The 16889-nt window shown below is 46.8% G+C and overlaps 1 protein-coding gene across 2 annotated transcripts in view; it reads right to left on the bottom strand.

The window, feature by feature from the left end:
- Nucleotides 1-16889, bottom strand: part of ZDHHC2 (zDHHC palmitoyltransferase 2) — a 177756-nt gene that overhangs the window by 72828 nt on the left and 88039 nt on the right. For both annotated transcript variants that reach the window (XM_075347082.1, XM_075347083.1), the window contains exon 3: nt 1604-1698. In XM_075347082.1, coding sequence (XP_075203197.1) covers nt 1604-1698 — 95 coding nt within the window. The remainder of the gene's footprint in view (nt 1-1603; nt 1699-16889) is intronic.

Here is a 16889-nt window from a genome sequence, read left to right as displayed (position 1 = left end):
GTGACCGCTAATCAGGACGCGACACAGACAGAGCCGCAGCATGACAATGAAGTCGGGTGAAGTTCACCCGAGCTCATTCTGACAGTGCGGCTCTGTCTGTGTCTGCTGTCATCTGCCATTCAGCTCTGCTACATGGCTGTCTGTGTCTGCTGTCAGCGGCCATGTAGCAGAGCTGAATGGCAGATGACATAGTAAAAACGCATCCCTACACATTACAAACGCTTGTCAAGTCAATAAATAAAAAAAAAAAAAAAAAAGGTGCCCAATGCATACGTCACAGAACACATGATCTAAAGGATCGCACACAAAATTGATCAATTTAACATAGACTACTAACGCACGTGTGACAGAAAATGAACGACCTACGTGTGATCTCATAAGATCCCGTATGCAACCTGGGCGTGTCACATCGCAAATGCGATTGTACAACTAATTGCAACATGTAAAGCAGGCTTTAGGCCCATTTACACACAACGATATTGCTAACGAGATATCGTCGGGGTCACGGTGTTGGTGACGCACATCCGGCCTCGTTAGCGATGTCGTTGTGTGTGACACCTTTTTGCGATCAGTACCGATCACAAAAAGGTGTGAAATCGTTCATCGTGTACACGTCGTTCATTTTTAAAAAATCGTTCCTTGTTTGGAACACAGGTTGTTTGTCGTTCCTGCAGCAGCACACATCGCTATGTGTGACACCGCAGGAACGAGGAACAACATCGTACCTGCGGCCGCTGGCAATGAGGAATGAAGGAGGTGGGCGGGCTGTTCCGGCCGCTCATCTCCGCCCCTCCGCTTCTATTGGACGGCCTCTTACTGTCGCCGCTGTGATGCCGAACGAACCTCCCTCTTAAAGGAGAGATTGTTCGGCGGCCACAGCGACGTCGGTGAACAGGTAATTGCGTGTGACGCGATATTGTTCGTTACGGCAGCGATCACCCCGTGACGCGCCACCAACGTGGGCGGGTGCTATCGCTCGTGACATCGCTAGAGATGTCGCATCGTGTAAAGCCCGCTTTAGTATTAATGAGGATCTGTCAGCTAATTTCACAACGCTAACTACATACAGAATGAAATAGACCTGATGAGGCTGCTGTACTTATCCTGCATAATCCCTTCTTAAAAGTCCAGTTATTTAATTAAATGTTCTTGTTACGTTAAAAAGTATTATATAGTCATTCTGACATACATTTTCAATGTAAGTACTCTAGACCAATCAGGTCTAAGAAATATACAGTATATATTCATGTGTTTTACTTTGCCTGTAATTTACCAGTAGCATGTTCTGTTTAGAGGAGTTGTATTGCTGTATGTTCATCATTGCCAATTTGGCGACTAAGAACCTCAGTGATGAACTGCGGGAAACTAACTGATCATGTACATTCCACAGTTGGCGGCTGGCCACATGCGTGACTTTCCACTTACCAAGATGGTTGATTGTCACACTATTGTTTTTCATAATGATATGACCATTGGTCGTAGCATGTGATTTTCCCGTCAAGTTTTCAGTTCAATTACTCACAAGCATTGAAAAGGCAGACATGCTAGAACTGAAATTTATACTGCAGATCAAAGGAAATTCAATTGCTGTACTTTGCCTTACCTCTTTAGTTGGATTCATTGGTAATGTGAAGATCGTCTTCCAGTAAGACCAAACAAACAGGAGAACAAAAAAGTGATACGCTATCAGGCACACAACTGGGAAAAATGGAAAAAGAAAAGTGTGTTTAGAGACAAAAAACTTATCTGTAAGGAAAAGGGAAATAAAACTGCTGTTAATAATGATTCAACCCCCGCATAGACCTAAACCCATGATGACATTAGAAGAACCAGCATGATTTCCAAGATGCAGGGAATTGGACACACTGGTCACATCATTACCATAGACATATGTACGGTATATGCTAAAGTGGAAATACCCTAAGATAAGTCCTAACTAGTGATTGGTGGACCCAGACTGTAAGGGGTACTTTGCACACTACGACATCGCAGGTGCAATGTCGGTGGGGTCAAATCGAAAGTGACGCACATCCGGCGTCGCTGTCGATATCGGAGTGTGTAAATCGTTTTTGATACGATTAACGGATGCAAAAGCGTCGAAATCGTATCATCGGTGTAGCGTCGGTCATTTCCATAATTTCGGAAGGACCGATGTTACGATGTTGTTCCTCGTTCCTGCAGCAGCACACATCGCTGTGTGTGAAGCCGCAGGAGCGAGGAACATCTCCTACCTGCATCCTGCGGCTCAAGCCGGCTATGCGGAAAGAAGGAGGTGGGCAGGATGTTTACGTCCCGCTCATCTCCGCCCCTCCGCTTCTGTTGGCCGCCTGCCGTGTGACATCGCTGTGACGCCGCACGACCAGCCCCCTTAGGAAGGAGGCGGGTCGCCAGCCAGAGCGACGTTGCAGGGCAGGTGAGTGCATGTGAAGCTGCCGTAGCGATAATGTTCGCTACGGCAGCTATCACAAGATATCGCAGCTGCGACGGGGGCGGGGACTATCGCGCTCGGCATCGCAAGCATCGGCTTGCGATGTCGTACTGTGCAAAGTACCTAAAAGTCCGGATTCGAGCGGTTTCAAACGTACCCGAGTGCCGGACCCGGGAGTGGAATTCTCAAGGAGTTCCGGGTAATAATTCGAATGCAGCAGCTCAGGAAAAAATAACTAAAGGAACAATAAAGAAAATAAGAATGACGCAAGTACTTCACACTTACTAAGTCTCTGGCACGGGTATAACTGCTTCCAGGCCGCTCATTCTTTTTCTGGGGCCTCATTATTTCTCATCCATATGCACTGCTTCCCCCGCCTACTGACCATCTTGGCGTCTGTGAAGTCAGACACGCTCCTAGCCTGTGTGACAGCAGCTGATTGCAACCAATCACAGACCCTGTCTGCGTGTCACTATCGTGATGTAAAACTAAATAGATAAAAAAAATTGTAGTAGGGTCCCCCATATTATGATACCCAGCACAGATAAAGCATATGGTTACAGGCTGCAGCCCCAGTCGTGCACTTGTCTTGGCTGTGTATCAAAATAAGAGGAACCACTTGCAGCTTTTTTTTAAAAAATTATTTAAATAAATAATTTTAAAAACTGGCGTGCGGTGCGGTCACCCCAATTTTGATACTCAGACAGCTGGGGGCTGGTATTCTCAGGCTGGGGAGACCCATGCTTATTGGGCCCAAACAGCCTAAAAATAGCAGCTTGCAGCTGCCCAGGATTGCTGCATCCTTTGGATGCAACTATCCCAGAACTTTACACGGCTCATCACGATTGCCCTGGTGTGGTGGCAATCGGGGTAATAAGGGGTTAATAACAGCTCAAAGCTGCCACTAAGCTCTAGATTAGTAATGGGGTGGGTCTATGAGCCCCCTCCCCCCCATTTCTAATCTCTATGTGAAAAGAAATATTCACAAACACCGAAAAAATCCTTTATTTGAAATAAAATATAAAAAACCCACCCTCTATCACCCCTTTATTAACCCTCAAAACACCTAGGTGCGACATAATCCCCAGGAGGTCCCACAACAATTCCAGCTCTTCTACATCTGAGTCACAGCGAGCAGCCATAGACCATGACCGCTCGCTGTGAGCTTCAGGCAGAGAATGTCTGAGCCACACGATGACCAGTGATGTCACTCATGTTATTTGAGGTCACAGCTGGAAGTTCCCACAGTCCTCCACCTGTGATCACAGGTAAACTGACCTCAGGTGACCTCAGTAAACTCAGGTTCAAAGACCTGCATATATCCTGGCAGAAAACCGCATGCAGTTTCTCTTATTTTGATACACAGCCAAGATAAGCGCATGGCTCGGGGCTGCAGCCTGTAGTCGTATGCTATATATGTGCTGTGTATCATAATATTGGGGGACCCAATGCCATTTTTTCTATTTATTTATTTTTACTCCAATCTACAGTGACCAGGAGACAGGGTCTGTGACTGAAAGCAGTCATATGCTATCACACAGGCTGGAGGCGCATCTGACTGCAACCAATCCAAGATGTCAGGACTGCCGGGGATTGGGGGGAAGCAGTGAATGTGGATGAGGAATAAGGAGCGGCACTGGAAGAAGGAGTGGCCTGGAGGCAGTTACAGAAGGTAAGTATGAAGCGTTTGCTCCAATTCCCCTAACCATTCTATCATCATGTGTACGCATCAGATTCTGGTCCTCATAGACTTATATGGGGACCGGCATTCGGCAAGATATCCAGGATCAATTCCGGGCTGGAACCGTATCTTTGTCTAAATTCAGATAGATCCGCCTGTCCCGGTAATCTGTGAGTCTGCCTATCACAAGCCCCAACACTAATGTCAAATTTCAAATGCCAAAACTTTTGAGATATTTCCAAAAAACATTAATCGTGATCGTTAAAGATAGAACGCTATCATGAAGAAGACATTGCTCTGTAACCACGTCCACCAATTATGAATAATAATAATCTGATTATTTTGATAGACACATTGGTTCATCTGAGAAAATATAGCTGGCGTCCAAATATATATAATAAAGTTGATTCCCTGGAAGAAAAAAAAAAGCTCTAATTCTCTTATTTCTGCATTTAATGGAATCCGTGAATAGAAGAGCAAAATAAATGAAAGTGATGGACTGAAGGAAAGCTTTTACAGTAAATGTAAATAAAGCAGATGTTATAAACGCTTTCCGTGCAGTGTCAGACACGATCCCTCCTGTAGTAACGCTAATCCCACAGCATCTGGACCCGGAGATTACGGCCACCATTAATACCAGCAGGCTGACGACAGCAGAGACATTTATATGGAAGCATTAGAAAGGAACATTAGAAAAAAGGAAGAAATGAGGAGCAAAGGATGGTCATCATATAAATGTCACAAAAGCGTCATTTACACAAGTGTGTGACACAGAAGTGTGTATCAGAGGCACTACGGCAATCAGGATCTTCTGTATTCAGGCTGGGGGGCTGGAGAGTGTCCTAATTCCTGACCTAGATGCAAACAAGATATTTAGAAGGAAATCAATCATAAGCCTAAACTTAGCAGCTGGAAAACAGACTCTCGCTGACATAAAACTGGATTCCTAAATCATACGGGTAAAGGAAAATAGATCATAAAAGCTCAATAAATACATAGAGAATAATAAATGTGGGTGATCGAGGGAAAGGGAAGATTTTAGGCATATGGTACTCATCTAACTTATTACTTGCTTACATTTTTGTCTGGTGAATAGGGTTAGGCTTATCCAAGAGTTAAGGGATAACTACTTCTGTCTGTTACTGCAAACAGGGCATTGGAAGTAAGTGCCTCTTCCTTTCACCTCTAAAGGCCGCTTTACACGCTACAACATCGCTCCAGCAATCTCGTTGGGGTCACGGAATTTGTGACGCACATCCGGCCGCTGTAGCGATGTCGGTGCATGTGACACCTATGAGCGATTGATCGCTCATCTGTGACATGGGGGTCCATTCCCAATTATCGTTGCAGCTGCAGGTACGATGTTGTTCGTCGTTCCTGCGGCAGCACACATCGCTATGTGTGACGCCGCAGGAACTAGGAACATCTCCTTACCTGCGGCCGCCAGCAATGAGGAAGGAAGGAGGTGGGCGGGATGTTACGTCCCGCTCATCTCCGCCCCTCCGCCTCTATTGGCTGGCCGCTTAGTGACGTCGCGGTGACGCCGAACGAACCGCCCCCTTAGAAAGGAGGCAGTTCACCGGTCACAGCGACATCGCTAGGCAGGTAAGTAGTGTGACAGGTCCGCACGATTTTGTGCGCCACGGGCAGCAATTTGCCCGTGTCGCACAAACGATGGGGGCGGGTATGCTCGCCAGCAATATCAGTCACGATATCACAGCGTGTAAAGCGGCCTTTAAAGGGAATCTGTCAGCAGGTTTTTGCTACCTCATCTGAGATCAGGCAAGGAGATTCTGAATATGTCAACGTATCACTTAGATTACTGGGTGCAGCCGTTCTGACACAATCTGTATTTTTAGCTTTTGTCATGTAGCTGAGCCCAGCAAGCTGTCCTGCCCACACGACGATCTGTGTAGAGATTGTACATTGACAGGGAGGAGGCATGCTGGACTTCTCTGCACCCAGGTAGACCTAGCAATGATAATACGTAATAAAGTCTTTAATTTAAGTACACAACCACACAAACCCTGATTGTGTTTTAACCCCTACAGCATGCTGTCCTCAGCTTACATAGCAAAAACCTGCTGACAGATTCCGTTTAAGAAACTGACAGAAAATTCATGCTGCCCAAACTATAGGCAGCAATAATCAGAAACTGTGATGTTACTGTGAAAATACATATCAGATGAATTGTCTGAAGTTGGTGTTTGGTGGCTTTTCCCCATTTTGCTCTCAATGACTGCAAAGTATCCAGAGAGTGGTACAGGCTGCCACGTCAGGTAGTGAGCTATGGATCAATGGAAATTTTCAACCATAAGCTGGATAAACATAAACTGGGATTATTTAGGAAAACCTGCACTCATGGGGGGCTGGCCCTTGAGGTCTCTTCCTATTCTACCATTCTTATGCCTGCTTTACACGCTTCAATAAATCTTTCAATCCGTCGTCGGGGTCAAGTTGTAAGTGACGTACATCCTGCATCGTTCGTGACGCATTTGCGTGTGACACCTACGTGCAATCAAGATTGAACGAAAATACGGTGATCGCATACACGTCGTTTATTCCTCATACATTGGACGTTTTGTTGTATGAACCTAGTCAATTGAAACGTGTGACATACCTCATACGATTTTGATGTCTGAGGCTACGTGCGCAGGTGTGCGCTCTGCACCGCAGCTTAAAAAAGGTCTGCTTCAGAGCGCAGCTGAAAAGCTGCGTTCTGAAGCGCCTCACAATGTCTGTCATTCACTAATCTCTGTCAGTCCGTCACTATGTCTGTCCCTCACTCTCTGTCCATGTCGGTCTATCCCTCTTATCCCCTCTCTCATACTCACCGATCCCCGATCACCGGCCCGGCTCTGCACGGCATTCACACTGCTCCGGCGGCTTTTACTGTTTTGAAAAAGCCGGCCGCCCATTAAACAATCTCGTATTCCCTGCTTTCCCCGCCCACCGGCGCCTATGATTGGTTACAGTGAGACACGCCCCCACGCTGAGTGACAGGTGTCACACTGCACCCAATCACAGCAGCCGGTGGGCGTGTCTATACGGTGCAGTGAAATAAATAATTAAATAATTAAAAAAAACGGCGTGCGGTCCCCCCCAATTTGAAAACCAGCCAGATAAAGCCATACGGCTGAAGGCTGGTATTCTCAGGATGGGGAGCTCCACGTTATGGGGAGCCCCCCAGCCTAACAATATCAGCCAACAGCCGCCCAGAATTGCCGCATACATTACATGCGACAGTTCTGGGACTGTACCCGGCTCTTCCCGATTTGCCCTGGTGCGTTGGCAAATCGGGGTAATAAGGAGTTATTGGCAGCCCATAGCTGCCAATAGGTCCTAGATTAATCATGTCAGGCGTCTATGAGACACCTTCCATGATTAATCTGTAAATTACAGTAAATAAACACACGCCCGAAAAAATCCTTTATTATAAATAAAAAACACAAACATATACCCTGGTTCACCACTTTAATCAGCCCCAAAAAGCCCTCCATGTCCGGCGTACTCCAGGATGGTCCAGCGTCGCATCCAGCGCTGCTGCATGGAGGTGACCGGAGCTGCAGCAGACACAGCCGCTCCGGTCACCTCCACACAGCAAATGAAGACAGCCGCGCGATCGGCTGAGCTGTCACTGAGGTTACCCGCTGTCACTGGATCCAGCGGTGGATGCAGCGGTGGCCGCGGGTAACCTCAGTGACAGCTCAGCTGATCGCGCTACTCACCTCAGTTGCTGCGTGGAGGTGAGAGGAGCAGCGGTGAGTAGCGCGATCAGCTGAGCTGTCACTGAGGTTACCCGCGGCCACCGCTGCATCCACCGCTGGATCCAGTGACAGCGGGTAACCTCAGTGACAGCTCAGCTGATCGCGCGGCTGTCTTCATTAGCTGTGTGGAGGTGACAGGAGCGGCTGTGTCTGCTGCAGCTCCGGTCACCTCCATGCAGCAGCGCTGGAAGCGACGCTGCATCATCCTGGAGTACGCCGGACAAGAATGGCAGATGACATAGTAAAAACGCATCCCTACACATTACACACGCTTGGCAAGTCAATAAATAAAAAAAAAAAAGGGTGCCCAATGCATACGTCACAGAACACATGATCTAAAGGATCGCACACAAAATTGATCAATTTAACATAGACTACTAACGCTCGTGTGACAGCAAATGAACGACCTACATGCAATCTCATTCAATCGCATATGCGACCTGGGCGTGTCACATCGCATACGAGATCGCACACCTAATTGTAAGGTGTAAAGCTGGCTTTAGTATCCTGTTATGTATGTATAGGGAGCAAGCCTTCAGTCACTGGGAGCAGAAAAGCCATCAGGAGGCGGCCTCTAACAAGCACTGCCAGGAGGTGGCCTCTGACAAGCACTGCCAGGAGGTGGCCTCTGACAAGCACTGACAGGAGGTGGCCTCTGAGAAGCACTGTCAGGAGGCGGCCTCTGACAAGCACTGCCAGGAGGTGGCCTCTGAGAAGCACCGCCAGACACGTTTTATGAATATCTTTGAGAAATGGCTTTCTCCTTGCCACTCTTCCATAAAGGCCAGATTTGTGCAGTGTATGACTGATTGTTGTCCTATGGACAGACTCTCCCACCTCAGCTGTAGATCTCTGCAGTTCATCCAGAGTGATCTTGGGCTTCTTGGCTGCATCTCTGATCAGTCTTCTCCTTGTGTGAGATGAAAGTTTGGATGGATGGCCGGTTCTTGGTAGATTTGCAGTGGTATGATACTCCTTCCATTTCAATATGATCGCTTGCACAGTGCTCCTTGGGATGTGTAAAGTTTTGGAAATCTTTTTGTAACCAAATCCGGCTTTAAACTTCTCCACAACAGTATCACGGACCTGACTGTTGTGTTACTTGGTCTTCATGATGCTATCTGCGCTTTAGATAGAACACTGAGGCTATCACAGAGCAGGTGCATTTATACGGAGACTAGATTACACACAGGGGATTATATTTATCATCATCAGTCATTTAGTACAACATTGGATCATTCAGAGATCCTCAATGAACTTCTGGAGTGAGTTTGCTGCACTGAAAGTAAAGAGGATGAACAATATTGCACACCCCAATTTTCAGTTATTTATTTTTTAAAAAAGTTTAAAATAAGCAATAAATTTAGTTCAACTTCACAATTGTGTCCCACGTGTTGATTTTTCACCATAACATTAAAATTTTTATCTTTATCTTTGAAGCCTGAAATGTGGGAAAAGGTTGAAAAATTCAAGGGGGCCGAATACTTTCGCAAGGCGTTGTAGCAGCTATGGAGTAATAGGAGCCCGCTGACCTAATATCGATGATCTATTCTGGATATACGTTATCAATATATTGGTAGTGGACAACCTACAAGACGTGACCTTGCGGCTGCCATTCTCTTCCGATTGATTGCTCACTTGGTCCAAAAGCACGGAGACAGAAACCGGCAATGATTAGATACGGGGCTCCCGTGACGTAACAATGTTACGTTGCCCCAAACTGCAGATACTGACAGTGCAGAACGAGAGGTGAGTACAAGTGTAATGCCTATACATGCAAAAATGTTGCAAAAAGTTACATTTTTTCGGTCTCCTGCCCCATTGCTCTGCAGTGCACTTTCCATCATGTTCCTCACCTGCTATGCTACCCGTAACTTGACCATCTTACATCCCCTTAGGCGGACACTTAAGCGGGCTTTACACGCTGTGACATCGCTAATGCGGAGTCGTTGGGGTCACGGATTTTGTGACGCACATCCGGCCGCATTAGCGATGCCGTTGCGTGTGACACCGATAAGCGATTTTGCATCGTTGCAAAACTGTGCAAAATCGCTAATCGGCGACATGGGGGTCCATTCTCAATTATCGTTACTGCAGCAGTAACGAGGTTGTTCCTCGTTCCTGCGGCAGCACACATCGCTGCGTGTGACGCCGCAGGAGCGAGGAAGCTCTCCCTACCTGCCTCCCGGCCGCTATGAGGAAGGAAGGAGGTGGGCGGGATGTTACGTCCTGCTCATCTCCGCCCCTCCGCTGCTATTGGGCGGCGGTTCAGTGACGTTTCAGTGACGTCGCTGTGACGCCGCACGGACCGCCCCCTTAGAAAGGAGGCGGTTCGCCCGTCACAGCGACGTCGCCGGACAGGTGAGTATGTGTGACGGCTCTGGGCGATGTTGTACGGCACGGGCAGCGATATGCCCGTCTCGCGCAACAGATGGGGGCGGGTACCCACACTAGCGATATCGGGACCGATATCGCAGTGTGTAAAGTAGCCTTTAGGGTGTGGACATTTAACAAGGGCAGGAATCTGCTATTCTTTTACATGGTTCAGGCAACATTTGGCTTAATCACATGAGCCTGCCCTCTATATTGGAATGGACTGGGCAGATTAACCGGTTGAATGGACACTAATAGCAAATTTACACTGGTTTATTTCTGCTCATAACATTCAATTATCAATATTATACCAAGTTGAGCAGCATGCTTAACAATGCAAACTATGAAGATGAATGGTGGCTAATACAATTATTCTTTCCCCAGTTTCCATATTGTCGGCAGCACAATCACTGTGTACACGAGGAGATGTGCTGATTACAATGATCATCTTTTTGGTAGCATAAAAGAAATAAGCCAGCCAACCTGCATTTCCCTTGTCAGTTGGCTTCCATGTTCCCACAGCTCACTGATCGTGCTGTGTAAAAGAGCCTTAATGTATACCATAGTAAGCTCGACCATGGAGTGCTGGAGAACATCAAGAGATGAGAAAGTGCCCTCTTCTGGAAGAAATTAGTGAGGATTTCAGAGCTCAAATCACCAAATTAACACCCATTCTTTTTAAAGGCTATAACTTTATGTAAGGACCCAGCCAACTTTCTCAATATTTGGCCTTTATAAACCCATAAATAAAACTTAGCAGACTTTGAAAAAGTTGTTGCTTGTGTGAACCAGTGCCTCCAAGGTGGTTGGAGCCTTTTCTCCAACTCATCTTTCATCTTTCTTCATCCTTCCCTGTCTGAGGCTACTGTAGAAGATGCTACTAATCTTATTTCCTGGTGTTTATTCTTCTGTTGTGTGGTTTAAAATGATTTATTTGAGTTTTCCACGTCATACAAGGTGCACCGGTGCACCATATTTTCATCTGTGGTTTGGCACCCCCTGTCACATGTCCTCGGTGATCAATTGCGATGGTTCCATTCAACATTTTCATGTTCCGATGGCTGCTCCTGGGTCATCAGAATAATGCGGGCGTCACACGAGACGATTTATCGTGCGATATGTTGTCGGGGTCACGGTTTTCGTGACCCACATCCGGCATTGTTTCGTGTGACACCTCTGAGCGACGCTGAACGTTCGCAAATTGGTTACAAATCGTGTATCGTTGACACGTCGCTCATTTTTAAAAAGTCGTTTATTTTTCTTTGCGCCGGTTGTTCATCGTACCCAGGGCAGCACACATCGCTCCGTGTGACACCCCGGGAATGATGAACAGAGCTTACCTGCTCCCGCCGGCTATGCGGAAGGAAGGGGGTGGGCGGGATGTTACGTCCCGCTCATCTCCGCCCCTCCGCTTCTATTGGCCGGCCGCTTTGTGACGTCGCTGTGACGCCGAACGTCCCACCCCCTTCAGGAAGGGGATGTTCGCCGCCCACAGCGACGTCGCACAGCAGGTAAGTACGTGTGACGGCGCTTTAACGACTTTGTGCGCCACGGGCAACTAATTGCCCGTGACGCACAAACGACGGGGGCGGGTACGATCACTCGATAGATCGTACCGTGTGATGCCCGCATAAGACTATGCATTCACCTTACAATCGTGCTGTCAGCACTGCAGTATGCCGCATACAAGTGATTACACAGCTGCCAGCGGCTCCTGATCAGTAAAAAGGAAAAATAGCCTTTATTTTTTCCATAGGTTTTAACGTAAAATGTGTTCAACATACAATGTTCCTCCTGAAACCAATTGATATTGTATGAGAAGGAATCACTATAATAAATGCTATATAATTTGTTCCATGCGTTATTTTTCGCTGCGATCCTATACTTCTGGTCTCCGTATCGAGGCTCCACCACATTATTCACAAACTTCTTTATTATTGTATGAGAAATGTCATCCACAGCTGACAAGCCAATTATATACTGCTCCTCTATAATACACAAGTATCTTTCATCACCTTCATGGCTATGAGCGATTTTTATAGAGCACTATAGTAGGGTAAATAATGAGTATAAAAGTTATTCTGAACAGAAAGGTGTTTTCTTCTACCAAATTTTCTTTTCTTCTTTTCTTTTTACCAGGCTTCATGCTGCTTACTTTCTCAAGTCTGCTAACAAACCAAACTGTCAAAAATTACAGATCAAGAAGTGATGTTAATGGAATTTTCGATAAAATAAAAAGGACATCAATATCACCGAAGCCCGTAATGAAAGGAACAATATAAATACATACAACAATCAACCACAAACACTGGCCAGTTAAAGTGAATCTGCCACCAGATTTCACAATGCCAAAAACATTCATTATTGTACCGATTTCTCACACCATGAGAATGTCAGTAAAAATCATGTATAAAACTTTACCTGCCGGATATTAAAATGAGCATTTTAAGGCTGCTTTCACACCTCCGGTTTCTGCAATGCGGCACAATCCGGCACTTTGCAGGAAAATCGCAACCGTTTTTTTTTTGCTGCCGGTTGCGTTTTTTCTGCATAGACTTTAATTAGTGCCACATTGTGCCGCAAAGCCTTGCGTTCCATCCGTTTATTGCCACATGCGGCAGATTTAGCCGATGCGGCGGCCGGATGGAACGTTGCCTGGCCCGTTTTTTCGTGCGGCAAAAAAACCCGCATCGTGCCGCATTCGGCCGATGCGGCGCATTTTTCAATGCATGCCTATGTCGGCCGGATGCGGCGCGATGCGGCAATAACCGCATCCGGCCGCCGCATGCGGTTTTTGCCACTGCGCATGCTCAGTAGCATGCCGCAAGCGGCAAAAACCGGACTGGCCGCAAAGGAAAAACTTATGCAAAGGATGCGGTGTGTTCACCGCGTCCGTTGCATAGCTTGCACAGCCGGATAGAGCCGCAGAGCTCAAGCCGGATGTGTGAAAGCAGCCTAAGGGGTACTTTGCACGCTGCGACATCGCAGGCCGATGCTGCGATGCCGAGCGCGATAGTCCCCGCCCCCGTCGCAGCAGCGATATCCTTGTGATACCTTCACATGGACTCACCTGTCCTGCGACCGTCGCTCTGGCGGCGACCCGCCTCCTTGTTAAGGGGGCGGGTCGTGCGGCGTCACTGCGACGTCACACGGCAGGCGGCCAATCGGAGCGGAGGGGCGGAGATGAGTGGGATGTAAACATCCCACCCACCTCCTTCCTTCCGCATATCCTACGGAAGCCGCAGTGACGCCGGTAGGAGATGTTCCTCGCTCCTGCGGCTTCACACACAGCGATGTGTGCTGCCACAGGAGCGAGGAACAACATCGGACTGTCGCGTCAGCGTAATTATGGATTACGCCGACGCTGCACCGATGATACGATTACGACGCTTTTGCGCTCGTTAATCGTATCATCAAGCCTTTACACACTATGATGTCGCATGCGATGCCGGAAGTGCGTCATTTTCAATTTGACCCCACCGACATCGCACCTGCGATATCGTAGTGTGCAAAGCCCGCCTAAGAGTACAGCTCTAACCTCTTCTGGGGTATATTCAGTGAGCAGTGTTTGGTGCCTATCAAGGAGTCAAAAAAAGAATAACCAGTGAACTGATGCCATGGTCATGGGAATCCGCGCTCTTGGTATGTGGGAAGTCAGGGATAACCCGTCTGGTCCAATATTACAACAGAAAGCTATATGTTGCACGAACTGCTGAGAAAGTTACTGCTCCCTATTATAGAGAAATATCATTGCACATGGGGAGACCGATCATAGTGCCCATGCTGACCCTGTCCACTGCTGAAATCATCAATAAATGGGCATGTGAGCATCAGAACTGGGCAGCGGATCAATGGAGATAGAAGATCTGATGTGATGGATCATATTACCTTTGACATTATGTGGATCACTCGTAGAGAGGGATGGTGTCAGAATGCACTATACAGAAAATGACAAACTATACAGAGGCAATTTGCTGTGTGCAATGTACTGCTGAGAAACCATGGGTCCTGGAGTTTATGTAGATTTTACTCCAACATACACCCCTTATGAGGGGTTGCTAATAAGTCTTTGGCTTTACCCAGAAAGAAACGAGATAGAATGATGAAACTTTACATTTATTCCACATACTCTCCACTGATGTCAACACACTTCTTACATCGGTATTCAAAGTTCTCTAAGCCTCACAAAAAGAAGGAGTTTGGTTGTGCCTCAAACCAGACATCCGTAGCAGCCATTGCATCAGAAATGGTGTGAAATTTGGTACCTTTGAGGTGTTTCTTCAGATGATAGTTGGAGGGAGCTAGATTTGGTGAATAAGGTGGGTGGTCAACCAGCTGGAAGCCCAGCTCTGCCAGTTTTGCCGTGGTCGCTTCTGCAGTGTGAGCGGAGGCGTTGTCTTTCAGGAACAAGATTCCTTTGGACAGATTGCCGCGCCTTTTGGCCTTCAGAGCTGCCTTCACTTGGTCCAAAAGTTTAATGTAATACCTTGCATTGATGGTGGAACCCTTTTGAAGGTAGTCCACTAGCAGCACGCCCTACTTATCCCAGAACACAGACACCATCACTTTAGCCACTATGCCTCCACTTTTTTGACTGCTCCTTTTATTCAGGGTCATACAAATAAATCCAGGTTTCATCCATAGTGACGAGTCGATCCAGGACTTATCAATCCGGAAACGCTGACAAATGGACTTGGAAGTTTTCACTCGAATGCTTCTATGATCTGTTGTCAAACATTTGGGGACCCACTTTGCAGATAGCTTCCTCATGTCCAAATGTTTATGGATAATGACACAAACACGTTCACGGGAAATACCCATGCTAATTGCTTTTGCTTTAGCTGAAATTTGTTGATTCTCCAGTATGAGGTTGTACACAGCATTAACAATCTCTTTTAACAACAACCACTCTCGGTCGTCCAGGACGTTCCTCATCATTGGTGCTGAAATAGCCCGTTTTAAATTTGGCAACCCTGTTCTTAACTGTAGAATATGAAGGACATTGATCCTCCAATATCTGTGACACAGCACCATCAATATCCTTTGTGGAAACAAGAAGTATATCACTCCTCTGCTCTCAGTTGCTGTGAATTTCGCATTAGACTCCGCCACTTTGTTTTCCTGCGTGCGTAGAACACTGTTGCCATAAGCAACAAACACAAAATATTGAAAACATATACAGTGGTACCTCGCTTAACGAGTAACCCTCTTAACGAGAATTTCACTTAACAAGCAAAGCTTTCTGTAAATTTGTAACCCGCTTTACGAGAAAGCTTTGCTGTACGAGCGAAATTCTCACCGCACACACTTCCGGTTCCGTCCATCCACCGCGCTCTGACCCGCACTTGCAGTCCACACAAACACACACATGCACGCACAAACACACACAAACACACACGCACGCACACACATACAGTATTATGCTCACCTTACCTTCCGTTCCACCGCCGGTCTCATGGTTCTTGTAGTTCCCGGGTACATCGCGACGTCCTCGTGGTGAACTACAAGACCCAGGAGGCCTGCGATGGAACGGAAGGTAAAGTGAGCATATAATATAACATAATATGTTTACCTTTCATTTCATCGCCGGCCTCCTGGGTGCTGTAGTGCGCCGCTCCGCTCCAGTCCACGCTGTGTATCTGCATCCATAGCGACGAGGGAGGAACTTCCAGTCATCGCTAATGAAAGGCAGAGCGCTGGCCAATCAGAGGCAAGCGGCTCTGCCTTTGACGTCAGCGATCTGGCTGGTAACTTCCTGCCTCGTCGTTATGGTAACGCGTTACACAGCCCGGCCCCGTACCAGAGAACAGCAAGTCCCAGGAGACCGGCGATGGAACGGAAGGTAAGGTGAGCATATAATATGTGCGTGTGTGTGTGTTCATGTGTGTTTGTGTGAGTTTGTGTGTGTTTGTATGCGTTTGTATGTGTTTGTGCATGTGTGGAATGATAGAATAGGGGACCAGGATGGGACATTTTAGAAGTTGTGGAACGGATCGTCAGCATTGCTATGATTTCCTATGGGAAATCTTGCTCTGCTGAACGAGTACCTTGATTAACAAGCACAGTCCCAGAACGGATTTTTCTCGTTAAGCAAGGCACCACTGTATTAGACACATAAGGCTTTCATGTGATGTTACATTTGTTACCATAGAAACAAAAAAAAGATCACAAAGCCAAAGGCTTATCAGCAGCCCCTCGTACCTTGACATTGCACAGATCACGTACACTCTGTCATAGCAGCGGTATTCCCTAATCAAAGTGGTCTTTTTCTGAAGATAATGTCGCACTGCAGAAATTCATAAGGAATACTTCGAGGGATAGGACAAATCTTGACTTTGCCTTCAAATTGCCCAGATTTCAATCCAAGCATCTGTTTGACATGCTTGATTTGAAATGAATCTGGGTTAAAAACACATGTTCACACTTGTTGGATGTGTGGGTCAGTCTTTTTAATATATTTGCAGTGAATTTCTTTATGATTGAGCACTCTGCCCTGTAACCAGGCTGTGTTCATTCCACTTTGTAGCTGGAGCCTAGCTCCCCAGACATGTAGGTTTTTAACCCAGATAGAGGCATTTTAAATTAGGTCCCTGCATATTATTATTATTATTATTTATTTTTATAGCGCCATTTATTCCAT

Source organism: Anomaloglossus baeobatrachus, chromosome 1, assembly GCF_048569485.1.
Source record: "Anomaloglossus baeobatrachus isolate aAnoBae1 chromosome 1, aAnoBae1.hap1, whole genome shotgun sequence".
Lineage (NCBI taxonomy): Eukaryota > Metazoa > Chordata > Amphibia > Anura > Aromobatidae > Anomaloglossus > Anomaloglossus baeobatrachus.
Note: the sequence above shows the minus strand (reverse complement) of the source record. Positions and strands in the feature narration are given on the sequence as shown.